General features: G+C 41.0%; 1 protein-coding gene across 1 annotated transcript in view; it reads right to left on the bottom strand.

Moving 5' to 3' along the window:
* LOC129522687 (aldehyde oxidase-like) overlaps nucleotides 1–22,331 on the bottom strand; it is a 66,106-nt gene that overhangs the window by 8,140 nt on the left and 35,635 nt on the right. The window contains 13 exon segments of the mRNA XM_055344981.1: nucleotides 485–537; nucleotides 2,052–2,126; nucleotides 3,036–3,164; nucleotides 5,262–5,329; nucleotides 5,332–5,356; nucleotides 10,816–11,043; nucleotides 12,673–12,737; nucleotides 12,740–12,863; nucleotides 13,671–13,756; nucleotides 14,730–14,785; nucleotides 17,974–18,026; nucleotides 18,028–18,108; nucleotides 19,791–19,915. Of these exon segments, the coding sequence (XP_055200956.1) occupies nucleotides 485–537; nucleotides 2,052–2,126; nucleotides 3,036–3,164; nucleotides 5,262–5,329; nucleotides 5,332–5,356; nucleotides 10,816–11,043; nucleotides 12,673–12,737; nucleotides 12,740–12,863; nucleotides 13,671–13,756; nucleotides 14,730–14,785; nucleotides 17,974–18,026; nucleotides 18,028–18,108; nucleotides 19,791–19,915 (1,168 nt within the window).

Genomic DNA, 22,331 nt, shown 5'->3' with positions numbered 1-22,331 from the left:
AAATAATTTGGTAATTATTTTCCAAAGTAGGTCAGTGACAATTGTTCTGCATCTTGACAACATGTGGTTATTGTCACATTTCTTCTTTTTTGCCAATCTAGAAGGTGTGAAATGCTGCTTATCTTATTATGGGTTTAATATGCATCCCCTTACCTTTGTTTCTTAATTTAAGGATACACTAAGTTTTCAACAAGAAAATCACCCACTGCTGTGGGTTCCAAGCACTAACCTCAGAGAACCCTCCAGCACCACTCCATATGATTCAAATCATCAGTTCAGCCATATTTTATTTTTGTGCCAATTTTTCCCAACAGAAACCTTTCTGGGCATTTGGATTAACTAAAAGCTAAATGTTGCTTATAACAGTGGATTAACGGAAGGTCATTCAAATCAATTTTTTTTTTTCCAAAATTGCAAACAGGAGTGAAACTCTTCCTCAAGCTCTTGCTATTTCTCATAGTGTGTGATTAAAAGGACTCTTTACCTGAAGTATCCAGTAGCTGAAAGGCTAATGTTTTCATCAAAAGCAGCTTGTGCCTGGGAAACAAGAGGAAAGATGATGCAGTGACGGTATTTAAAAGGATCACCTATGGCTTCAACCTTAGTTTTACTATATGTGAAATACAGCAAGAACCAAGCCTAATGTATTCCTTTCCTTACTCTCCACTTCACAAGCACTCGCAGTCACTGCTATAGTAACAGCATGTATTCAGGGACTGTGACATCCTTCCACGACTGCCAAGGTATGTGATACCCATAGACTGGACTAGAGTGGGCAAGGGGTGTTCTGTGGATGAAGAACTTCACTCGGTCTTCTGGAAAGACAGCCTATCCACAGGGAATGTTCCAGGAAACAATGGGTGGTTGAGTGTTTAAATACCAGGTATTCACTAGCCTTAGGAAAGTGGCATAATTCTGGTCCAAGTACCCAGGTCTGAGAAAGAAAAGGTGAGAAGTGCAACCATTACAGGGGAAAGTGTGCCCAATGGCAGCATGTCATGATGGTGGAGGGCTGTCTTGCATTGTCTCTTCAGCTAGCCTCTCTTAGCCTTTGTTTAGCTCAGGAAACACAGAGCAGAGGGCAGACATAAATATACCCCCAAAGGACTAAGAGTTCCCATATGTATGAGTTATAGAATGAGTCCTAGCTCAGTGGAGTAGCAGGAACCATTTCTAAGGAGGACTCCCCAAATGCTATTTCCCCCCAACCAATGCTTTTAATGTGACTCCTAAAACGGCATGACACATACTCTCAGCTTTTACTGACATCCATTCTACACCATCTGGTACTTTATAACCTATTACTTTAAAAGTGTGCTAGCTAACTTTTGAATGTGTGTTTTCTCTTCCAATTAGGTTGTAAGTATATCGAAGGAAGCAGTTGAAATTTCTGCTGAATTTAGTGCCTACTGTTGGTTGGATGCATATCCAGTGGCTTGGTCTCCTATTTCTAAACGAGTGCTTATATGATTTTTACTTTTATGGAAGGACCGTAGTGTTGTCTTTCCATTTAAGAACAGTGAAACCCAAAGAAGGAGAACAAACAGATTTATAGCTATTATCTAGAAAATACTCAGGATCCAGAGGAGGAAACATTAATTAGTTCTGGCTTAAAAGCAAGAGTTTTGGGACACCTGGGTGGCTCAGCAGTTTAGAGTCTGCCTTCAGCCCAGGCCATGATCCTAGGTTCCCGGGATCGAGTCCCACATCGGGCTCCTTGTGTGGAGCCTGCTTCTCTCTCTGCCTATGTCTCTGCCTCTGTGTGTGTGTGTGTGTCTCATGAATAAATAAATAAATAATCTTAAAAAGATAAAAACAAGAGTTTTAGGTAGAAAACCCATCTTTTTTCTAATGGAGAATTTTTCCAGATGCAAGAGTTTCTCTACCATATTATGATAACATTTTTACACGCAGACAGCCAAAGACCTCTATTTATCGTTATGTAACTGTAGTACTTTTTAAAATGCCATTTCTACTGATATTTAATTCACACATTTCTCCTCCCTCCTTTTTTTTCCAACAGAAAACAGAAAAGTAATAGTGATTCTCACCCAATCCTTCCAAGTACCTTGAGGATTCTTGCTGATGATGGGTTCAAGGCATTTTAGAAGAGTCTGACAAACATCCTAGGGATTATTTTTTAATTAAAATTATTATCATAATTTTAGGCAAACACTAATTTCAAAACCACAAGATATGTGCCATTATAGAGGCTTATTTAAGAGCCCATGGGACACAGAGAAGGTAGAGACCAACCCTTTAGCAGGTGTTATAAAAGGTTTCCCAGGGGGATCCCTGGGTGGCTCAGCGGTTTAGTGCCTGCCTTTGGCCCAGGGCGCGATCCTGGAGTCCCGGGATTGAGTCCCACGTCAGGCTCCCGGCATGAAGCCTGCTTCTCCCTCCTCCTGTGTCTCTGCCTCTCTCTCTCTCTCTCTCTCTCTGTCTATCATAAATAAATAAATCTTTAAAAAAATAAATAAAAGGTTTCCCAGGGGTGGGGTTGAAGTATTAGCTGGTCTTAAAGACAGACCATCTAGGATGGGGGTCCTATAATCCATGCTAAGAGGTCAGGACTTAACCGAAAAATTGTTGGCAACCCCCTGACCACTGTTTTTAAACACGGCATGGTCAGATTTATTTTATGGGAAAGCTCACTCTGTCTACATGAAGCCAGAGTAAAAGGAAATAAAATTCACATGGAGGGACAGAGCCTTTTAATGGCCCTGGCAAGAAGTGCAAGTCTGAATCAAAACAGTGATATTCCTGGAACATGGAAGTTGAAAGACACAGAGATATTTTTGAGTAGAATGGAATGATCAGTGAGATGTCAGGAGTGGGGAGAAAAGGAGATGGGTTTCCAGCCCAGGAGGGCAGCTGGATTGTACCACATACTGAGGGTATGACACTGAGGGAAAGCACATTTTTCTCACAGTGTGAGAAAGAGATAAGAACTGGATTAATTCTCAACATCTTCTGAGCTCCACCCATGTACCTAGTGAGGCTAATGATTTGGACGCCATTGCAATGATTTTTACTTTTACTGCCAACCCGTTGAGATCCACCACCACGGAACCTCCAGAAATATTTGTATTAGGGACAGTTTCTGTGCTTGTTCCACGCAGGTGGATATTAGACATGGGCATCCTTAATTCACGACTAACCACCTGAATTTTAGAAGAGAGATTCTTTTTTAAATACTCTGGTTAGTCACAGACCTGTGCACACACCTACATGGAAGCCCATATGTGAAGCCCCCATACGTGCAACAGGGACGTGAATTCTCCAGCCTTTACTAAAGGTTCTTTTCTAAAAAACTAGTAGCTAGTCTGAACCCTAAACCCTGAGTACATATTCTTGCTTTTCTGACTTTCTTATATGCAACAGCATCAGGAAGAGGAGGAAAAGCCAACACAGGAGGAAATGCTGCATGTCTTCATAATCATGAAATCAACACCTTTGAGGCCTCTCCTACTACCTCGCTCTTCTAAATTCTAGCAAAAGCTCTATAATCGGAAAAATGCAAATCAAAGCAATAATGAGGTACTATCATTCACAACTATTAAATTATCTAAGGTTTTTAAAAAATTCATAATGTATAAAGTTGGTTAGTGGTGTAATGAAATGGATACTTTCGGAAAAACAATTTGGTAACACGTGTCAGTGATTTAAGATACATTCTGTGACCCAGTAATTCCATTTATGGAAATTTATTTTAAGAAAATAGTCATTGATTTGACCACAGGCTTACATACAAAAATATTAATTGAAGTATTCAACAATTGGAGGTGGTTAAATAAATTATACATATATCCACAAGCAGCCATTAAAAATCATAATTACAAAGAATCCTGAACCACAGGAGGAAGTGCTCACTCTATATTAGAACAGATGAAAAAAGAATAGAAATAAGCATGGATGGGGAGTGGCAGGAAGAGAGAGAGACAAACCAAGAAACAGACTTTTAACTATAGAGAATTGATGGTTATCAGTGGTGGGTGGGTTAAATGGGTGATGGGCATTAAGGAGTACACTTGTCCTGATGAACACTGGGTGATGTATGGAATTGTTGAATTACTATATTGTACAGCTGAAACTAATATAACATTGTATGCTAAACTAATATGACTGTATGTTAACTAACTGGAATTTGAATAAAAACTTAAAAACACACATAAAAATCAGGATACAAAAACTACATAAACAACATGTTAGCAATTTTCAAAAGATAAAAAAGATGGAAAGACCTCAAAACACTGATATTGCTAAGTAGTGAAATTGTTCAGTCTTTTAAAAAAGTTTTTTGCCTCTTCCAAATGTTTTATGATCTTTAATATTACTATTATTTGCAAAATAGAAACTACCTAAAAATTAGAGTAAATGAACCAAAAAATGGGTAGACTTTGATTAGAAATACCAAATGTGCTTTATATTTTCAATTGTTCAAACTCCTTACTATAAAAAGGGCGAAAAAACAACACAATGTATCAGAATTTACACATCTTTTCATTACCCAGCAAAGGTTCAAAAAGACAACTCACTTAGTAGTGTTCCCCTCTCTGTGGAAGTTTGCATAATGCCACTTGGCTTTTATAAAACGCGGACATTAGTACCTGTTTTTGCTAAATGAAATAAATCTGGAGAGGATTTTTCCCTTTTAGGAAAAAAAGTGAAGAGCAAAAATTCTGAGAGTGCTTGTTCTGCAGCATGGGTTTGGAAGCAGTGCTCACCCCAAGCAGCGAAAGTGGCATCCGAAGCTCCTTCCTGGGGACGGCCAGAGCTTTGAACTGCATCTGTCATCATCTGTACTTTATCCCGATTTATTTTGTACATCCATTAGCAAATCAGAAATACTAGGAGAGGTTATTTCGGGGGGATGTGGAAAGGCTCAAAAATATTTTCACGTAAATTAATGGCAATTACACCTTTGCTTTATGTCATTTTGGCTTGGAAAAGGTTTCAAAGGAATGCTCTATTTTTGGATGGCGGGAGAGACCTGTATACCCAAAGGAAAGCAACAAATTAAGACACAGTCTTCTGTAGCAATAAGAAAACCTGAGGCTCCTCTGCCACGTTCTTGTAGGGTGTTCAGTTACAAAACTGGCTGGTTTATCCAGTTTCTGTTAACAGCTTAATAGTTTAAGACGTCAAAGCTAAAATCTCGTGTCCTTTTTATTTTGGAACAGAAAATATTCATCCATGGCTTTTCTCTCATACATATAGCTACAAGCACACACCCAACTTAATCCAACTATACTACTTACCTGAATCATTTTAGTATGGACCCCCTGACCCATTTCGATTCCACCATGAGTCACCAGCACAGACCCACCAAGTAAATGTGAACCAAGGCAGCAGCCTAACCAGAAAAGAGGACAACAGTTTCCATGATATTTTTTAAAAAAAATTTATGTATTTATTCATGAGAGACACAGAGAGAGAGAGGCAGAGACATAGGCAGAAGGGGAAGCAGGCTCCATGCAAGGAGCCCAATGCGGGACTTGATCCCAGGACTCCGGGATCACAACCTGAGCCAAAGGCAGACACTCAACCACTGAGCCACCCAGGTGCCCCTCCATGATCTTTTTGGTGGATGTTATCATGTCTTCTCAATTAAAACATTTTCCCTGGGGAGTAATGTATTGAATTATTGAATTACATATTGTACACCCGAAACTAATATAACACTGTATGCTGATTATATTGGAATTAAAGTTAAAAACAGGGCAGCCCTGGTGGCTTAACAGTTTGGTGCCGCCTTCGGCCCAGGGTGTGATCCTGGACCCGGGATCGAGTCCCACATCAGGCTCCCAGCATGGAGACTGCTTCTCCCTCTGTCTCTCCCTCTCTCTCTCTCTCTCTCTCTCTCTCTCTCTCTCTGTGTGTCTCTAATAAATAAATAGAAAATCTTAAAAAAAAAAAGTTAAAAACATGTAACAAACTGTTCTAAGCTCACAGACATACAGAACAGGCCATGGGCAGAATTTGACTCCCTCTATAGTTTGCCAACCCTTACTTTACTAGTTTAATGTTAAATGATAACAAGATGTCAGCATAAAAATTGTCCTCAGCAACCAAATATGCACTTCACTGCCAGTCTATTCTAGAAGGTATTAAAAAGTACCAGATGAAAATAAATAAATTCATTAATAAAAAAAAATATTCCCTGGGAATGATTCCCTCCTTTCCATCTCTTGCCAAAATATACACAGACACTTCTCCCACTGCCCTGAGAACACTGAGCAGAGCCAGGGCAGTGCGGGGCAAGTGCTGCCTCATGATGACTCCACAAGACACCAGGCTGTCATGGGATGGCTTTGAGGCTGCGGCAGGACTACGTTCCTTAAGCTACTATTTCCTCATTAAGACATTTGAGGATCTCCCTAACCCAGAGTGGAACAACAATCTAGGTTTGGGATTTGTTTTTTTGTGACTGTAAAAGTTGTGCAACTTTGCATTGTAAAATGCCAAGTTAAGCATAGATAGGTCACGGCAGGAGAGAATTGTTTACATGAACGCATATTCCCATAGTTGTAGGTCTGTTGTAGAGAAGCAAAAAAACACAAATCCAAATAAGATGGGACAGACAGACATTATTTGCTACAAAATGAGCTAAGCCCACTCCAAATTATCCTGGCACAGAATTTCAGAGCTTTAGTTGGAAGAGAACTTGGAAGTAATCTTATCTAACTGTACAGCTCCCCGTGGGGATCTGGAAAGAACCAAACTGCTAACACAGAATTAAAGGCTTCTGTAATCAGAAACATCCAGACTCTAGCTAAACATGTTTTATAATCAACAAGAATGTGCCTTCTTGCAATTTTGTCCATGCTAGACTAAGGGGTATGAAGTTATCCCAGGAGGGCTACAGAAAACAAGGATGGCGTTTTCACTTTAAGTCTCTAGTATAAGAGCAATATTAGTAGCATGTGGTCCTAGAGAAAATGCTTCCAGTGGTTCCCTGTGGTTTAGGAAGCCCTGCAAGTTCAATTGGGAGAGGCCAACCTCATAGGTGTGGTTTGGACCAGCAAGGGATGACTTAAAGCTCTGTCAGCTTTTAATATCTGTCAGATATTAGGCTTCTTAATACTTATGCATGGCATAGAAATCTAGGATCTGTAAAGGCAGAGTTTTTAGAAAATTCTAGTAACTAGCTATTATGTATATAATGAAGCTAAAATTTTGGTAAGCCTTCATTGCTCAGATAAGTTATAAACAACCCTGGTCATAAGTGAAAGTTAATGGAGGGCAGCTCCAGTGGCCCAGCGGTTTAGTGCCGCCTTCAGCCCGGGGTGAGACCCAGGATCAAGTCCCATGTCGGGCTTCCTGCGTGGAGCCTGCTTCTCCCTCTGCCTCTCTCTGTCTCTCTCTCTTTCTTTCTCCTGTCATGAATAAACAAATAAAATCTATTTTAAAAAAGAAAGTTAATGGAATCACATGACAATTACCAGATATACCCAAGAAATGAACTACATTCCTAGATTGATTCTCTGACCACCAGAAGGGTCTTCATTGCCACTTGTGGGCCATGGGCCACACTTGGAGGACTGCCTCTATAGTAGTATCCAAAGATTTACATTATTCAGTGAAATAAAAGCTTTTAAGACACTGGCAGTGAAAATGGGCTCTATTTACCTGGCTCAGCAGGTGTACACTAGGGATGTATTGGTCGCATAGAGACATAGGGATACACTTTCTCAGCCCAAGGGAGAATCTCAGAACCTTGAGGAGGGCATCATTGCCATGATAATCATACCCAATCTTGAGAAGATGCAGCAGAATTGTTTTACTGTTTGTTCACACAGCACTCCTGGAAATACCATCTCTTGTGATCCTGACCATTTGTTCCCCAAATAATAAAGCTAGGCGGTGGCATCCCCTCCAGAGAGCCTAGAGCTGGCTGCCCTGGTTGCTCATCAGATGCCAGGTAGTGGCAGCTGCAAGGGCTGCTCCTGGGCTCCTTTCTATGCCACTTCATTGTTCTCTGCTAGAACAGAAGCCCCCTGAAAGGAAGGGCCGGGTCCTAGGGCATCCTCGGAATGCAGCATAGTATCTCACACATAGTAAGTGCCCAATAAAAGTTTGACAAATGAATTTACAATAGCGTGAAGCTTTTAAAGTCTGTATTTGGCCTCCTTGGCTCTGCAAGCAATTCAGAAGTTGCTCGTGGCAATTTGTAGCTGGCACACGTGCTAGAGTTACAATTAGAGCGGATTGTGCATTTTCTCCATTGTGTGGCCCTGCTGGCAACAGTCCTCCGCCTGCGTGTCCAGGGCAGCATTTCTATTGGAGACTGCTGAGTAATTTGTCCCATGTGCTGCTGCAATCCCCTTGCGTCATTTAAAATGTCAAATTTGGTTCAGTTAAGTGGCACCACCGGATGGTTCATTGTTATCGCCACAAAGGAAAATTCTGCAAAGCTTCATCTATGAAATAGGCACAACTGGAGCATTAGAACAGATGGTTCTCAACACAAATCGGGGACTTAGTCTGTGAAATCTCAATCATCAAGCAGGACTGCCGGGGTCGGTGAGCAGTTTGCTTTGGTTCCAGATTCCCCAAATGTCTCAGCCACTCCGGTATCTGAGTTGATACCCTGTGTCAGATGCCACACTAAGGTGGTACCGATGCAGAGGTAAATTAAATCTTGTCTGCTCATCGGTGTCCACAGGCTGGTAATTAAATACATCAGAGGGAAGGAACATGTGAGCCCTTCAGCTGTCATGGGCATGGGGCTCCTCTGCTCAGGGAGACACATGGAATGATAAAGACATGTGACTAGAAGGCCTTGAAGTCTAATCCTCATTCTGTCGCTCAATAGCTGGATGTCCTTGGGCAAGAGAGTGAACACCTATGCCCTTCAATTTCTCCTATAATACAGAATCACACCTACCCAACAAAGGTGAGATAGGGGTTAAATGATGTGGGCATTATGAATCATCCAGCCTTCGGCCTTTTAATATCCTTCCTAGTTCCCTCCTCTTTCCAAGTATGGCTTCCAGGAAGCAGCTTGCCCCATCTCGGACTCCTGGGTTCGGCCCTATGCCGATGTTTTCAGCATGGAAGCTGGTTTCCAGGGAAAGATGGGTAGGACCGGTGGTTTGAGGATGAAGTCATACTGCTGGCTGTTATCTGGCTTCTTCCCAGGTGAGCTGAATCCCATCTCAGTTCCTACCAAAAGGTAGGAGGCAGCTTGGTGTAGCTGAGAAAACACTGTTTCTAGAGCCTCTCAGGCTGGAGCCTACAGGCCTGGCCCTACCTCTCTCCAGATGTGGGGCTTCAGGCAAGTTATTTTAGTTCTCGAAGCCTCAGTTTTCTCACGACTAAATAAGGCTACAGATCTTCTAGGTTGTGATCCTGGCTGGTCTGCTCAGGGACGGGCTATTCTCCTTCTGAATAATCTTGGTTTTGCCTTTATTACTCATCCACAGCCTCTGAACTGTCTCCCTCATCTAAGTAAAGTGCGTGAAGATGACTAAATGTCTCTGTGTTGTTTCTGCCATCACAAACAGGCGAGGAATGGGAAAGCTGCAAAAAGATTACCACTTGTATTGTTACCATGTTCCTTTGTGCTCCTTTGAGCCACCAAATGTCTGTGACCAAGCATGAAACATTCTAATGATCATACCAAAGCTGAGCCACGATGGTTAGGTGAATGGATCAGTATGGGCATGAAGGAAGGACCTTCCTGCCTGTTTTTTGTTTTTGTTTTTGTTTTTGGCCTCCTCTGCTCCCTCAATACACAGCATACTTATTAGTGCTCCTCACAGTTCCACCCCATTTGTCCTTAATCTGTCATCACTCAAGGCACCGGCCATTCCTTCTTCATGGCTCACCAAAGGTGTGAATTCTGCAAAGGGGAGTGACAACGGGTTTGAGGGCTCTGCTGTCTTCTCCAGTAGATGTATGTATACAAATGTGTTTGTAAGAATGTAGATGACAGGGGACCCACACCACGGCTCTGTAGTGAGCTAGAGTAGAGCGGATGCCTACCTGTTCAGGTAAGTTTCATTCAAGAATAGGGAGGCAGGGGCACCTGGGTGGCTGAGTGGCTGAGTGTCTGCCTTTGGCTCAGGTCGTGATCCCAGGGCCCTGGGATCGAGTTCCCCATCGGGCTCCCTGCATGGAGTCTGCTTCTCCCTCTGCCTATGTCTCTGCCTCTCCCTGTGTGTGTCTCTCATGAATAAATAAATTAAAAATCTTAAAAAAAAAAAGGCAGAAGCAGCAAGTGGGATTTAGCAAACAAAAACTAGCAGAGAATTTATTTAATCAATTGAAGAAACTACAGGAGCAGATTTCCAGTCCTCCGCTTCACATTTTTAACAGCTAAGAAGCGAGCAAACTTCTAAAATTGTGTTTAAAAATTATTTAAATAACTTACTTTTCTGGGTTTACTTTATCCCACCCACCAAAAGAGGCGGTGAACCCAAATGCCATGCAACTTCCCATTTCTATTTCATGGTCCAGCGACACAGAAACACAGAGGAGCTGGAAGAGGAGCTAAAGAGGAGTGTTGGCAGTCATCCATCCCACTGTCTTACTTTATACTTGAGTGATCTGGGCCCAGAGCAAGTTGACTCAGTTGCTTTGTGCCAGGGCCAAAAGCAGATACCAGGTCCCCCAATTTCTCAACAAGAATGTTTGTCACTAACCCTCGGGATTCCCGCAAAGGAGCTCTTATCTCCTCTGGAGAAAAAATAGCTTGATTGAGGACAGCCCTGAAGATGATTTACAAACAGGCATTGCAACCCTATAGCTACCCCGCCTTCGCAGAAAGTTTCCCCAGCACCTTCTGATTTGTCCGTTTAGAGAACTGACCTGACCAGCAGCGACTGAGCCAAGGACAATAGGAAACTTCAAGGGGACCACAGCCAGCCCTTTCTTCTTCCAGTAATTCTCTGAATTGAATTTCTCCACAGCCACTTTCCTCAGGGAGTAGGAAGACATGGCCATACGTTCTTTCCAACACTGAGTCAGGTTCTTGGTATTAATCTCTTGTTTGTAGGGTGTCTGACCAATTTCCTTGTACATGTTTATCATTCGAACCTATAAAAGAAAAGGAGATCAAAATGTGAGGAGAGGTAACAGCTACAGTCTCTTCTATCCACTGTCTTCCTAGTCAAGTTCTGCTCATCCCATTAGGCCCAAACTGAGTTTCTTGTTGAAGCCTTTCCTGAAGCTTTCTTTACGCGAAGCCTCTATCGAATATGTTAGCATTTATGTGCTTTCTATGCTGCTCTGGTGTAAGTTCAAAGGGAGGCAGCCTTTCCTTATATTTCTTTTATAACCCACTGCAGTCCAGGCACACTGTAGACTCCTCTAATTCTAGTTGCATTTGTGAATATCTGTTGATAGATAATCCTGACTTTAACTTCCAGGCTGTGATCTACAAAATTTGGATTGTTCAGATTCTGTAGCAAGATAAGACCACTTATCCTAGTTATTGATTTTATTTAAACAAATATAAAAGTTCTTTTCTTTAAAGACTGGTCTGAAAAAAAAAAGATTGGTTTGTTTTAGGGAGACAGAGCGCAGGCAAGCATAAGTGAGAGGAGCAGAGGGAGAGAGAGAAACTCAAGCAGAACCCATGCTGAGCCTGACTCAGGGCAAGATCTCTCAACCCTGGAATCATGACCTGAGCCAAAACAGAGTCAGATGCTTAACCAACTGAACCACCCAGGCACCTCGGAGAAGGCAGTGTTCTTAAGGGTAGCTGTCCTCTCCTCTGACTTCCCCAGAGGTGGATGGAGGTCATTATTTAATTCTCCCTATGCCACCAAATGCAACAGATCATTTAGGAGGGAGGCGTGATGAAATGGCCAGGAGGGAAAGGCAGGAACCCCCAGAAGTTCAAGAGACACAAAGAAAATGACTCCTGTGTAGGGCCGCAGATCCTAATACTGAATAGAGAGAAGGCGGATGAAGGTTTGCTGCAGCATGGGGCAAAGAAGCATCAGGAAATACTGCCTGAGGTGCCAGCTGGGGGCGGCTGGAGATTTAACCCACTTTCACAGGGGACTGTCCATTTTTGAGAGAGTTAGCAGAAATAGAGCCCACAGAGACAGGTGAAAAGCAGCTCCATGTAAGCGAGCAGACGACAAAGCTCCCTGGGAAGAGGCTGCCTCCTCTGGTCCTCCTTTCCCTCTGCTCCAGCAGCACAGCAGAAGGACAGAGCCAAGAAGGGGTGAAAGAAAGCAGAGTCTCCCCACGCTCGCTCTGCTCCAGGATTCAGAGCGCAAGAGGCAGAGGGAGGGGAGCAGAGCTTGTTAATGAATGAAGTCGGGACCGAGACTTCAAGAACAGAAAGGAAACTATTTTAGTAACTGAAATGACTAAAACGCTATGACAGCTGCCTGAGACGTGAAGGAAGCAGAGAAAAGAAAGGCTTGACAGACCTTGTTGGCAGCAGGGGCATCTGCAACCACTGAAGACTTCTTGGTATTAATCTCTGCATGGGTTGGAATCCAAAGCTCCCTCCTCAATATCCTCTGTCTGAAGGATTTTGGGGAAAAGAGCCTGAGGAAGACAAGGATCACTGAAGTTGGTGCCCTGGCTCCGTCTTAACTAGTTAGCTGGGTTACCTCAGGCAAATCACTTAGCCTCTCTGGATCCAAATTCCTCAACCTGAAAGACCTGTCAATGGTTCTCCCCGCTGAGAGACTAGATTAGCATTACCTTGGGGGAGGGGGCAAAATCACACCTGGCTGCAACTTCTGTGATACAGGACCCAGTGATCAGCCCTGAGGAAAGCCAGAGCCACGCAGAGCTGTGTTGGATGGAAGGTTGGTTCTGCATGCCCATGCCCGGCAGCGCAGGTTGGGGAACTTGTAAGCATTTTCCATTTTCAGGAGTCCCATTTCTATCACCTGGGGAAATCCAGAGTTAGTGTGATAAGATTCACATCCTTCCATACCTATTTTGCCTTCCTGAGACTTAAGACCAAAACCAGGCCAGAAATACCAACCGTATCTACATCACATTAAACATGCTAAAATAGACCCAGGCCCTATGTTAAAATAGTTTTTGCTATAAAATGATTTTTAAGGATTTGAATAATTTTTCTTTTGTAATCAGCATTTTTTAATTTTCCTATTTTAGGGCTAATACATGTCTATCCTCAGGTTTCAGACATCTGCCAAAGACTTTGAAGCATTCATAGGCTCTGTAAACTGGGTCTATAGAATGTAATGAATAAAATATCTGCAAAACACAAAAAATATGTTATCGTGTTTGGTCTAATGCATTGGTTCTAAACCAGGGGCAATTTAGTCCTCTGTCTTCCCTGGTAATATATGGAGACACTTTTGGTTGTTGAGACCAGAGGGTAGCTGTGCCAGTAGAGGCCAAGAATGCTGCTCAACATCCTACAATGCACAGGACAGGCCCACAACAAAGAATGATCCAGGCCAGAATATCAGTAGAGCTGTGGTTTAGTATAATGCTTGCATTTGAGAAAAGAACTCTAAGTACGGGAAACATGGAGATAATATGCAGACACAGAATTAGCCAGTATCTCTGGACTTACCCTGGAGGTGCCAGTAAATAACACATGGCTATTCCTGCAATGTGGGTCTTTGTTTATTAATATGTTATTTAACTATTGAACATTTTCTGAATTACATCATTTTATGTCATGCTTTTCAGAATGTGAACTTGCTCCTTAAAGCACTTACAAATAATGATTCATCCAGGGAGGCGCCTCCATTGCTATAATGCTCCATATCCAGAGCCAAGTTTCTGCCATCATTCATGAACCCAGCTTAGGAAAAGAGAACCGACCTTTAATACTGGTGCTGGGGACCATGTGTCTCTCTACATTTCACTTTGTCACTTGTAAATCCTCCTCACATAGATAAAAAGCTTCATGACATTAAATTTGGCAATGATTTCTTAGATATGACACCAAAAGCACAGGCAACAAAAGAAAAAAAATAGGTAAACTGGACTACATCAAAATGTAAAACTTCCATATATCAAAGGACACAATCAACAGAGTGAAAAGGCCACCAGAGAATGGGAGAAAATTTTTCAAACTGTATATCTAATAAAAGGTTAATATCTAGTATGTGTATGAATTCCTACAATTCAACAACAACAAAAAACCCAATCTGACTAAAAACATGGATGAAGGATCTGAATAGACATTTCTCCAAAGACAATATACAAATGTCCAATCAGTGCATGAAAAGTTGTTCAACATCACTAGTTATTAGGGAAATGCAAATCAAAATTACAAATAACCTCACATCCATTACAATGGCTACTATAAAAAAAAACCACCAACTGACCAACCAGCTACAGAAAGTAATATGTATAGGTGAGCATGTGAAGATATTGGAACCATATACACTGCTGGTAGAAATGTGAAATGGTGGAGCTGCTATGGAAAGCAGTATGACAGTTCCTCAAAAAATTAAAAATAGCAATATGATCCAGCAATCCCATTTTTGGGTATTTATCCACAAAGCATTAAAAGCAGGGTTCTGAAGCTATTTATATATCTATGTTCATAGCAGCATTATTCACGATAGCTAAGGGGTAGAAGCAACCCAAGTGTGTCCATCAATGGATGAATGGATTGATGAAATGTGGTGCATATATAATAGAATATTATTCAGCCTTAAAAAGGAAGGAAATTCTGACACATGCTATAACATGGATGAACTTTGAAGACATCATGTTAAGTGAAATAAGCCAAAAGTATGAATACTATTTCCATTTATATCAGGTACCTAGTGTAGTCAAATTAGAACGAATGGCAAGTAGAATGGTGGTTTCTAGGGGGTTGCTGGAGGTGGAAGAAATGGAGACATATTACCTAGTGGGTGCAGATTTGCAGTTTTACAAGATGAAAAGAATTCCAGAGATGGATGGTGGTGATGGCTGCACAGCAATGCGAATGTACTTAATGTTACCAAACTTAAACACGGCTAAGACAGAACATCTTATGTTGTATTTTGCCACAACTAAAAATAATAAAAAAGGGGGAAAAAGGAAGGGTAGATATAAAAGCAAAACAAACAAAAACACTCCTGTCCAATTCATTGCTGCTGTTCAATCAACCCTCCTCTCAACAATCCACTGCATACATCCTAACCTCCCATTCTTGCCACAAGTCCTTAAATTCTGGCTCCACATTTCTACCTGAACTTTCTCCCTGAAGCCATTTCATCTTTTAATCTCCAAATCTGGTGGCCTGCTCAGAATGGACTAGCACATTTTCCTCACTTTGTGGTTTTTGTTGAACGGTACCAAATTCAAACCAAAGTCATAGTGAAGGGCATGACCTATGAACTCCTGAAGTTTAAGTTTGAGTCCTGGCTCTGCCACTAAACTAGTTCTGTGATCTTAGGCAAGCTCTATGATCTCTCTATCTGTGAAATGGCAATAAATAAGGTAATGCACAGAAAATTATAGATGAGTGACTAAAACACAGCAAGTGTTCTAAATATAAATTATTAATATTACTATTATAAGTGTTACTAATATCATCTCCTGTCTTCACTCTACATCAGAAAACACTATTTTCTCATAATTATAATAACTGCTATGTTTATGGCTTCTGTAACGCTAACTAGTCCTTTTAATAAAGTTCCATATTGGTGAAAGACATTTGCATTTAAAAATCCTGTTGTCACTTCTCCCCCAACATTTACATGAACAAGCTTATCATTGTTCTTCCAGGTTCCTCCTTCCTCTTTCCTCCTTCTAACTTGGTTCTCTCTACTAGAAACCTCCACATCATGTTTGTGGTTTTATTATCTCCTGTATTTTGCCAAGGTTTTCACAACTCCTATTTTATTTAATACTACAGTGGCTCTTGGATTCATTTCTTCTACATCTTACTATCACACCTCAGACCCCAAATACGATGGTCTGGCTGCCTCCATCCTCTCTCCTCCCCAGGCCACCCTGCCCAGTGCCATCCTATTATCTTCTCCAATGCACCTATGTTATGACACTTGGCTGATCAAGGATCTACCCAGTCCTACACTTTCTTACAAGATCAAGTTTCAACCCCCATCCTTAAACGCTAGGCTCCTCTCCATCTGGCATCACTTAACCTAACCAATCTCATTTTCCACCACCTCTCAGTAATCACCGTGTATTCTGATTCCCTCTCTCCTTACTGCCATCCCTATCAAACATGCCATGTTTATCCCTCCTCTGCATTTTTGCTCTTACTATGCCCACCACCCATATGCCTTCTTTCTGCCCATCTGTTCTTGAAGGCCATTTGCGTTTCACTTTCTCTAAGATGTCTCATGTACATACTGCAACTCATATTCCTCTCTCCTCATAGTTTTACCACGTGCATCTCAACTTTTAACCCAACATTATTATGTTTTCATGATGACTTCATATGTGTAAGTTGTATTTCCTCCTCCACCCCCAAAGTGTAATCTCTGTCAGAAAAAAGTTTAATAAATCTTTGTTAAACTAAACCAAATTCAAAATAGAGCTTAGAGTGAACCTGAGTTGAAATGAATACATCCATTATCTCCTAAAAATATGTACGTGGCTACACCAGTAGTGGTGGAGATGGTGCCGTGTTCAACAAATGCTGTTGTCTTTCATCCTGGGCACATGGAAGACTACATTGCCCAGCCACCCTTGCAGTTAGATGGCAAAGTCCTGGCTCATCACAAGTGAACAGAAGCAAGGTCTACAGTTAACACGCCTGGTGCCTAAAACACCTCCCACATAATACTCCATGTTCTCCTGCTTCCCTTATGTTCTGCCCTTGCAGAAGAGCCCGTAGAGGTCTCAGACTCCCTAACATGGTGCTATGCAATCAAACTTTCCATGACGATGGCAATGTTCTTTATCTACATGTCCAATATGGTAGCCACTGGCCACATGTAGTTCCTGAGCACTTGAATTATAGCTAATGCAACTGTGGAACTGAATTTTCTGTTTTATTTAATTTAAATTTACACCTAAATAGTCATATGAGCCTTATGACTGCCTTACTAGATTATGCAGTGGCACTGCATGAGGAAATGACAGTGGCACTGCTGGATGGAAAAAGTTTAAGTCACTGAATAATTTTTCAGAGCAGGGTCCTCTCCTCTCCCTTTCCCTACAACCCCTGCTGAGTATACAGAGCTGTTACTTGAGCAAGAAATAACACAATCCAGGTGTAAGCCCCTGAGAGTTTTTAGTTGTTTATTATGGCAATTAATCCATTCTGACAAGTTAATTTATTTCTTACAAAGCAAAAGAATAATTATTTTCTGCTATGGAAATTTTTCTGGGAACTTCTGGGACAGAGTTTCACAAAGATACCCTTGATATACTGAAAAGTAAGGAACTTGTTGGCAAATAATTGTAATTTCACAGAACACTATTGGAAATTATTCTATTTTTTAGAAAATGTAGAAGCACTATGGTTATCAGATCTGCTTTCATAGATGTACATATGCTCACATGTTTTCCAGTCACTCACTCTGTACCAGCCAGATCCAGTTAGTATCTTTGCACCAATTGACATCTTTGGGTAAAGCAGATGTGAGCCGGCCACAATCAGTCAGCACAAGGCATAGAAAGTTAAACAGAAGCATGGTTTGTTGGTTTGCTCACGGCAGCCAAATGCTGCCCTCTGCAGCCATGCAGTGTTGTCTTTATAACAGAAATCCCTTCCATCCCCATTCTTCTACTTACTTTGTGCTTTCCAAGTAAGGGTGGTGGCTAATAACCACCATCCATTTAGGACTTGTTTCTGCCTGCAGGTATTTTTACTGTGGCTTTCATTTTTCTTCAATGATTGAGTCCCATTTTGGTTCTTAGTATCTGGTATGACAATATATTATATATAAAAAAAAAGTTGTAATAAGCTGGCAGCCTATGTTTTGTATACCATATGTGATTTTAAATAATCTTAACCCAAATTCTTTCTTCTTAACCCCAATATTGAGTATGTACAGCATGACTTCATTTTATTTTTAGTCTATTTAGCAGATTTTCTCCACTTACTTGTTGGCAGCAAATGCAGTGATGGCTGCCATGATGCTGGTTTTGATGGCCTTCCGCCCCAAAAGCCCCACCAATACGCTTTACATGACACATGACCTTGTTAACTGGGAGCTTCAAGGTCGAGGCAACTATATCCTGTGAATGACAACAGATTGCATTAATCTGATCCATCTGCAGCAAGGGAGTGGGGCAGTCTTTACACATTTTGATTCCAAAACACTACACACAATGCAGAAACCGTGTAGTTATATTAAATAGCAGAACAATTTCCAAAGACCTAAGCATACATCTACAACTGATCTCAGTAGCATTTAGCTATGACACTGCAAAAACTATCATTAATATTAAGTAGTCCTTTTGGTATCAACATGCTATTTTTGTGCTAGTAATAATTATTTTTTTTTTTGAGAGAGAGAGTATGAGGGGAGTGGGGGTGGCAGGGGCAGAGGAAGCAAGAGAATCTTAAGCAGGCTCCATGCCCAGCATAAAGCCCAATGTGGAGCTCAATCTCATGACCCTGAGATCATGACCTGACCCAAAATCAAGAGTTGGACAGTTAGCCAACTGAGCACCTAGACACCCCTGTGCTAATAAATTTTTGAAAAATCTCCCCACAAACCATAATCAAAGTAGCCTTTACATACTATCCCTTGGGATATGTTTCCTCAAGCAGTGAGATTCTGAGGCCTTGAAACCTCTTTCAGACTGGATCTTTTCCCCACATTCCCCATATTTCCCCACATTCTGTCTCCACTGGAGACATTTCTCGCCTCCCATCTGGATTATTGCTCAGTTGGCCAGTGCGTCCTCCCTGGATGCAGGTCTTGCTCTTCCATGCCATCCTAATGTTTAGAGGTCATTTAATCTTAACAACTCATGTTTATAAATGTGGAGCCCAAGAAGGATGAAGTTATGGGCCCAACATCACACTGGAAATGAGGAGCAGACAGGACTGGAATGGGACTCACCTGACCCTTCTTAATGTATCAGCTTCTAAAGGCCTCAGTCCACACATTCCCACATTCCTACCTGCTCTGGTAATAACACTGGCTTGTATGACCTGCTGAGTCAACACCTTTGCTTTGTTCCCCTTGCTTTCACCCTGACACTTAACCTAGTCACTCCTAAATGTATCCCTTATTCCAGCTTGGGTAGTCTTTTTGTCTTTCCTCCTTTCCTATAATGCATGCTGCCTGGTATATAGGTCACAGGAAATATGTGTTTACAGAAGGAATGAGTGAATGAATGACTGAATGAGTGGCATTTGTTCTTGGTGTGGCATTGCCTAGAAATGGCCTCTCCTCACCATCTAGACAAATCTCATTCTCACTGCAAATCCAAACTTAAGACTTTATCTTTGTGGACTTTCTGGATGATTCTAGCCCTTAGCAGACCCTCATTTCTCGTAATTCTTCCACCTGTGTAAATTCTGACTTAGCTGATTAAGTATTCAGTTCCATTCCATCCAATACCACTTCCTAATTGCTTCATGTGAATTAGGTACTTATAAACTCTGGAGGGCAGGCTTTCCTTTTATTCTTTGGTATTCTTAACAATGCCAGGAGTATGGCAAGAGACCTGCTGACTCCAAAACTGGTTCTGAGGTTATAAATCCACAAACAAAAGGTGCCTACTTTCATAAAACTCTCTTAAAAGCTTTGAAATTGTACAGCTGTTAATACCCAAATGGATAGGGCTGTTAGTGCTCCAAATTCCTTCAGTTCCTGCAGTGACAATTTTTGTCTCTAATTGCTCTTGGTATGTTTTGCCAGCAGAACCCATTTAGTCCCCTCCCCTCTGCAATGGCCCCATGTTACCTGTATATATTTGGGAAACTGTGTAGAAACATAGACGTCGATTTCTTGGTCCTCTCCTTTGGGAAGAACAAGCATGCTTTGGGTTTTCATATAAAAGTGTTCTTGACCACCCATGTGTATTTCACCTGTTACAGGAAGGTACACCGGAGTCAAGGAGGCTTTCAGATAGATTCGGTAGCCTTCCCCAGCTGTTGAAATTCCACCAGCAATGCTATTGCTGGACAGCAGACTCCACAGGCTTCACCATATCTTCAGATCTGAAGTGGAGTTCTGTTTGGCTATCTGTCAGGTCTCCCAATATGATAGGTCACAGAGGTCTAGGAAAAGATGTGTGATGTTCTAGAGTCAGTCAGAATACTATTATGGCAAGGAGATTTCTGGTCCAAGAGGAGATGGGGTAAATGCACTTTTCTTGGTTCCTTCTGCTAAATACAGCTAATGACTTTATTTACTTATATGTAAAAGAAATATTAGAAGACTTTGAAAGGTAGAAGAAGACAGACTAGCTAGGAAGTTTGGGATCCAAGGAAAGACATATGGTAAGTTCAGTGAGTTATGATCTTTGTTTTGCTATTTGCTTCATATATCCCAGAATTGGTACCAGAAAAGCCAGCAATCCCAAAATACTAATAGGAAAAGACAAAAGAAAAGCCCCAAAGGGGGATGCCTGGGTAGCTCAGAGGATGAGCATCTGCCTTTGGCTCGGGGCATGATCCCAGGCTACCTGTATGGTGCCTGCTTCTCCCTCTGCCTATATCTCTGCCTATATCTCTGCCTCTCGATCTGTGCCTCTCATGAATAAATAAATAAAACCTTAAAAAAAAGAAAATCCCCAAAGGGCCAAGGGATGGAAAGCCTAGCAAGAAAACTTTTATACAATAACCACTCTACTCCAGTGAAAAAAGTGCGGCCCCAACTCTATCTGCAAAAGTTGGGTGGAAAATCTAGACTTCCACCCTTATCAGGCTGCTGTAATGAGATGCCCCAAACCCTTCCTTGTGGTGATACCACTGGATACTATTTGAGGAACCTGGACTTCCACCCTTCACCTAGCAATAACAAGGCAGCAACCCTCTTTTTTCCCCACCAATATGGGTCAGAGGAGTTCTGGTAAAATAAAAAATTTAAGTAAGATCTAGTCTTACAACATAATAATCAAATGACCAGGAACAATTGAAAATCATTCATTATGCCAAGAACCCAACTTGAACAAGAAAAGACAATCAACAGATGCCAATGCTGAGATGCCACAGATGTTGGAGTTATCTAAAAAGGATTTTAAAGCAGCCATCACAAAAATGCATCAGTGACCATTTACATAAACACTTAAAACAAAGGGAAAAATGGAAAATTTCAGCAAAGAAACAGAAGACACAAAGAGCCAAATGAAATTTCAGAACTAAGAAATACAACAACCAAAATTTAAGAGGCTCAATGGAAAAGCTCAACAAAAGAATAGAGAGAACAGAGGAAATAATCAGTAATCAAGAATATAGAACAACAGAAATTGCCTACCCTGGACATCAGAAAGAAAAGAGACTAAAACAATAATGAGCAGAGCTTCAGGACTTGGTAGGACTATAAAAAGATTGAACATTTGGGTCACTGACATCAAAAACTTGAAGGAATGATAGCTGAAAATTTCCTAAACTTGGCAAAAGACACAAACCTATACATTCAAGAAGCTGAGTGAATATTTGAAAATATGATAAATCCATAGAAATCCAAGCCAAGACATGTCAGAGTCAAACTTCTAAAAAGTAAAAAAGAAAGGAAAATATCCTGAAAGCAGACAGAGAAAAACATTACCTTACCTAGAGGAGGAAAACACTTCACAAGGCAGATTTCTCATCAGAAACCATGGAGACCAGAGGAAATGGTACAACACCTTTCTTGAACTGCTAAAAAGCCTGTAAACTCAGAAATCTATATCCATCAAAAATATTCTTCAAGAATGAAAAATAAATCAAGACATTCTTAGATAAGGAAACTAAGAATTTGTCTTAAACAGACATATCCTAAAATAATGGCTAAAGACAGTTTTTGAAACAAGAAGTGATTTTTTTTAAAAGGAATCTTGGAACATCAATGGAAGGAGAGAGGACAATGGAAAGACTACAAATACAGATAAACACAATAGACTTTCCTTCTGTTGAATTTATATATTTCACTGAAAGCAAAATTATAACGTTGTTTCATGTGGTACTCAGAGTATAAAGAGGAAATTTAATAAGACTATTACAAATGAGAGAGAGTAAAAGGATGTGAAGAAAGTTAAGATTTTTATACGCAAACTGGTAAAATGTTGCTACCAGATATATTGTAATATATATTATGTATACGTAAAATTTGCACCTAGAACGACCGCCAAAAAAAACTAGACAAAGAGATACACCCAAAACACTAGAGATACATCAAATTGGAATTCTGAAAAATATTCAACTAAGGCACTGGAAGACAAAGGGGAAAAAAATTAAACAGAGAGAAAAAAACAGAATGCAATTATGATGAGCCACCATTTAGGTAAAAGGCAGAACTTTA

This window comes from Nyctereutes procyonoides, unplaced genomic scaffold, assembly GCF_905146905.1.
Source record: "Nyctereutes procyonoides isolate TBG_1078 unplaced genomic scaffold, NYPRO_anot_genome, whole genome shotgun sequence".
In the NCBI taxonomy this organism is placed as follows: Eukaryota; Metazoa; Chordata; class Mammalia; order Carnivora; family Canidae; genus Nyctereutes; species Nyctereutes procyonoides.
The sequence above is the reverse complement of the archived record's forward strand: the minus strand, read 5'-3'. Positions and strand labels throughout refer to the sequence as shown.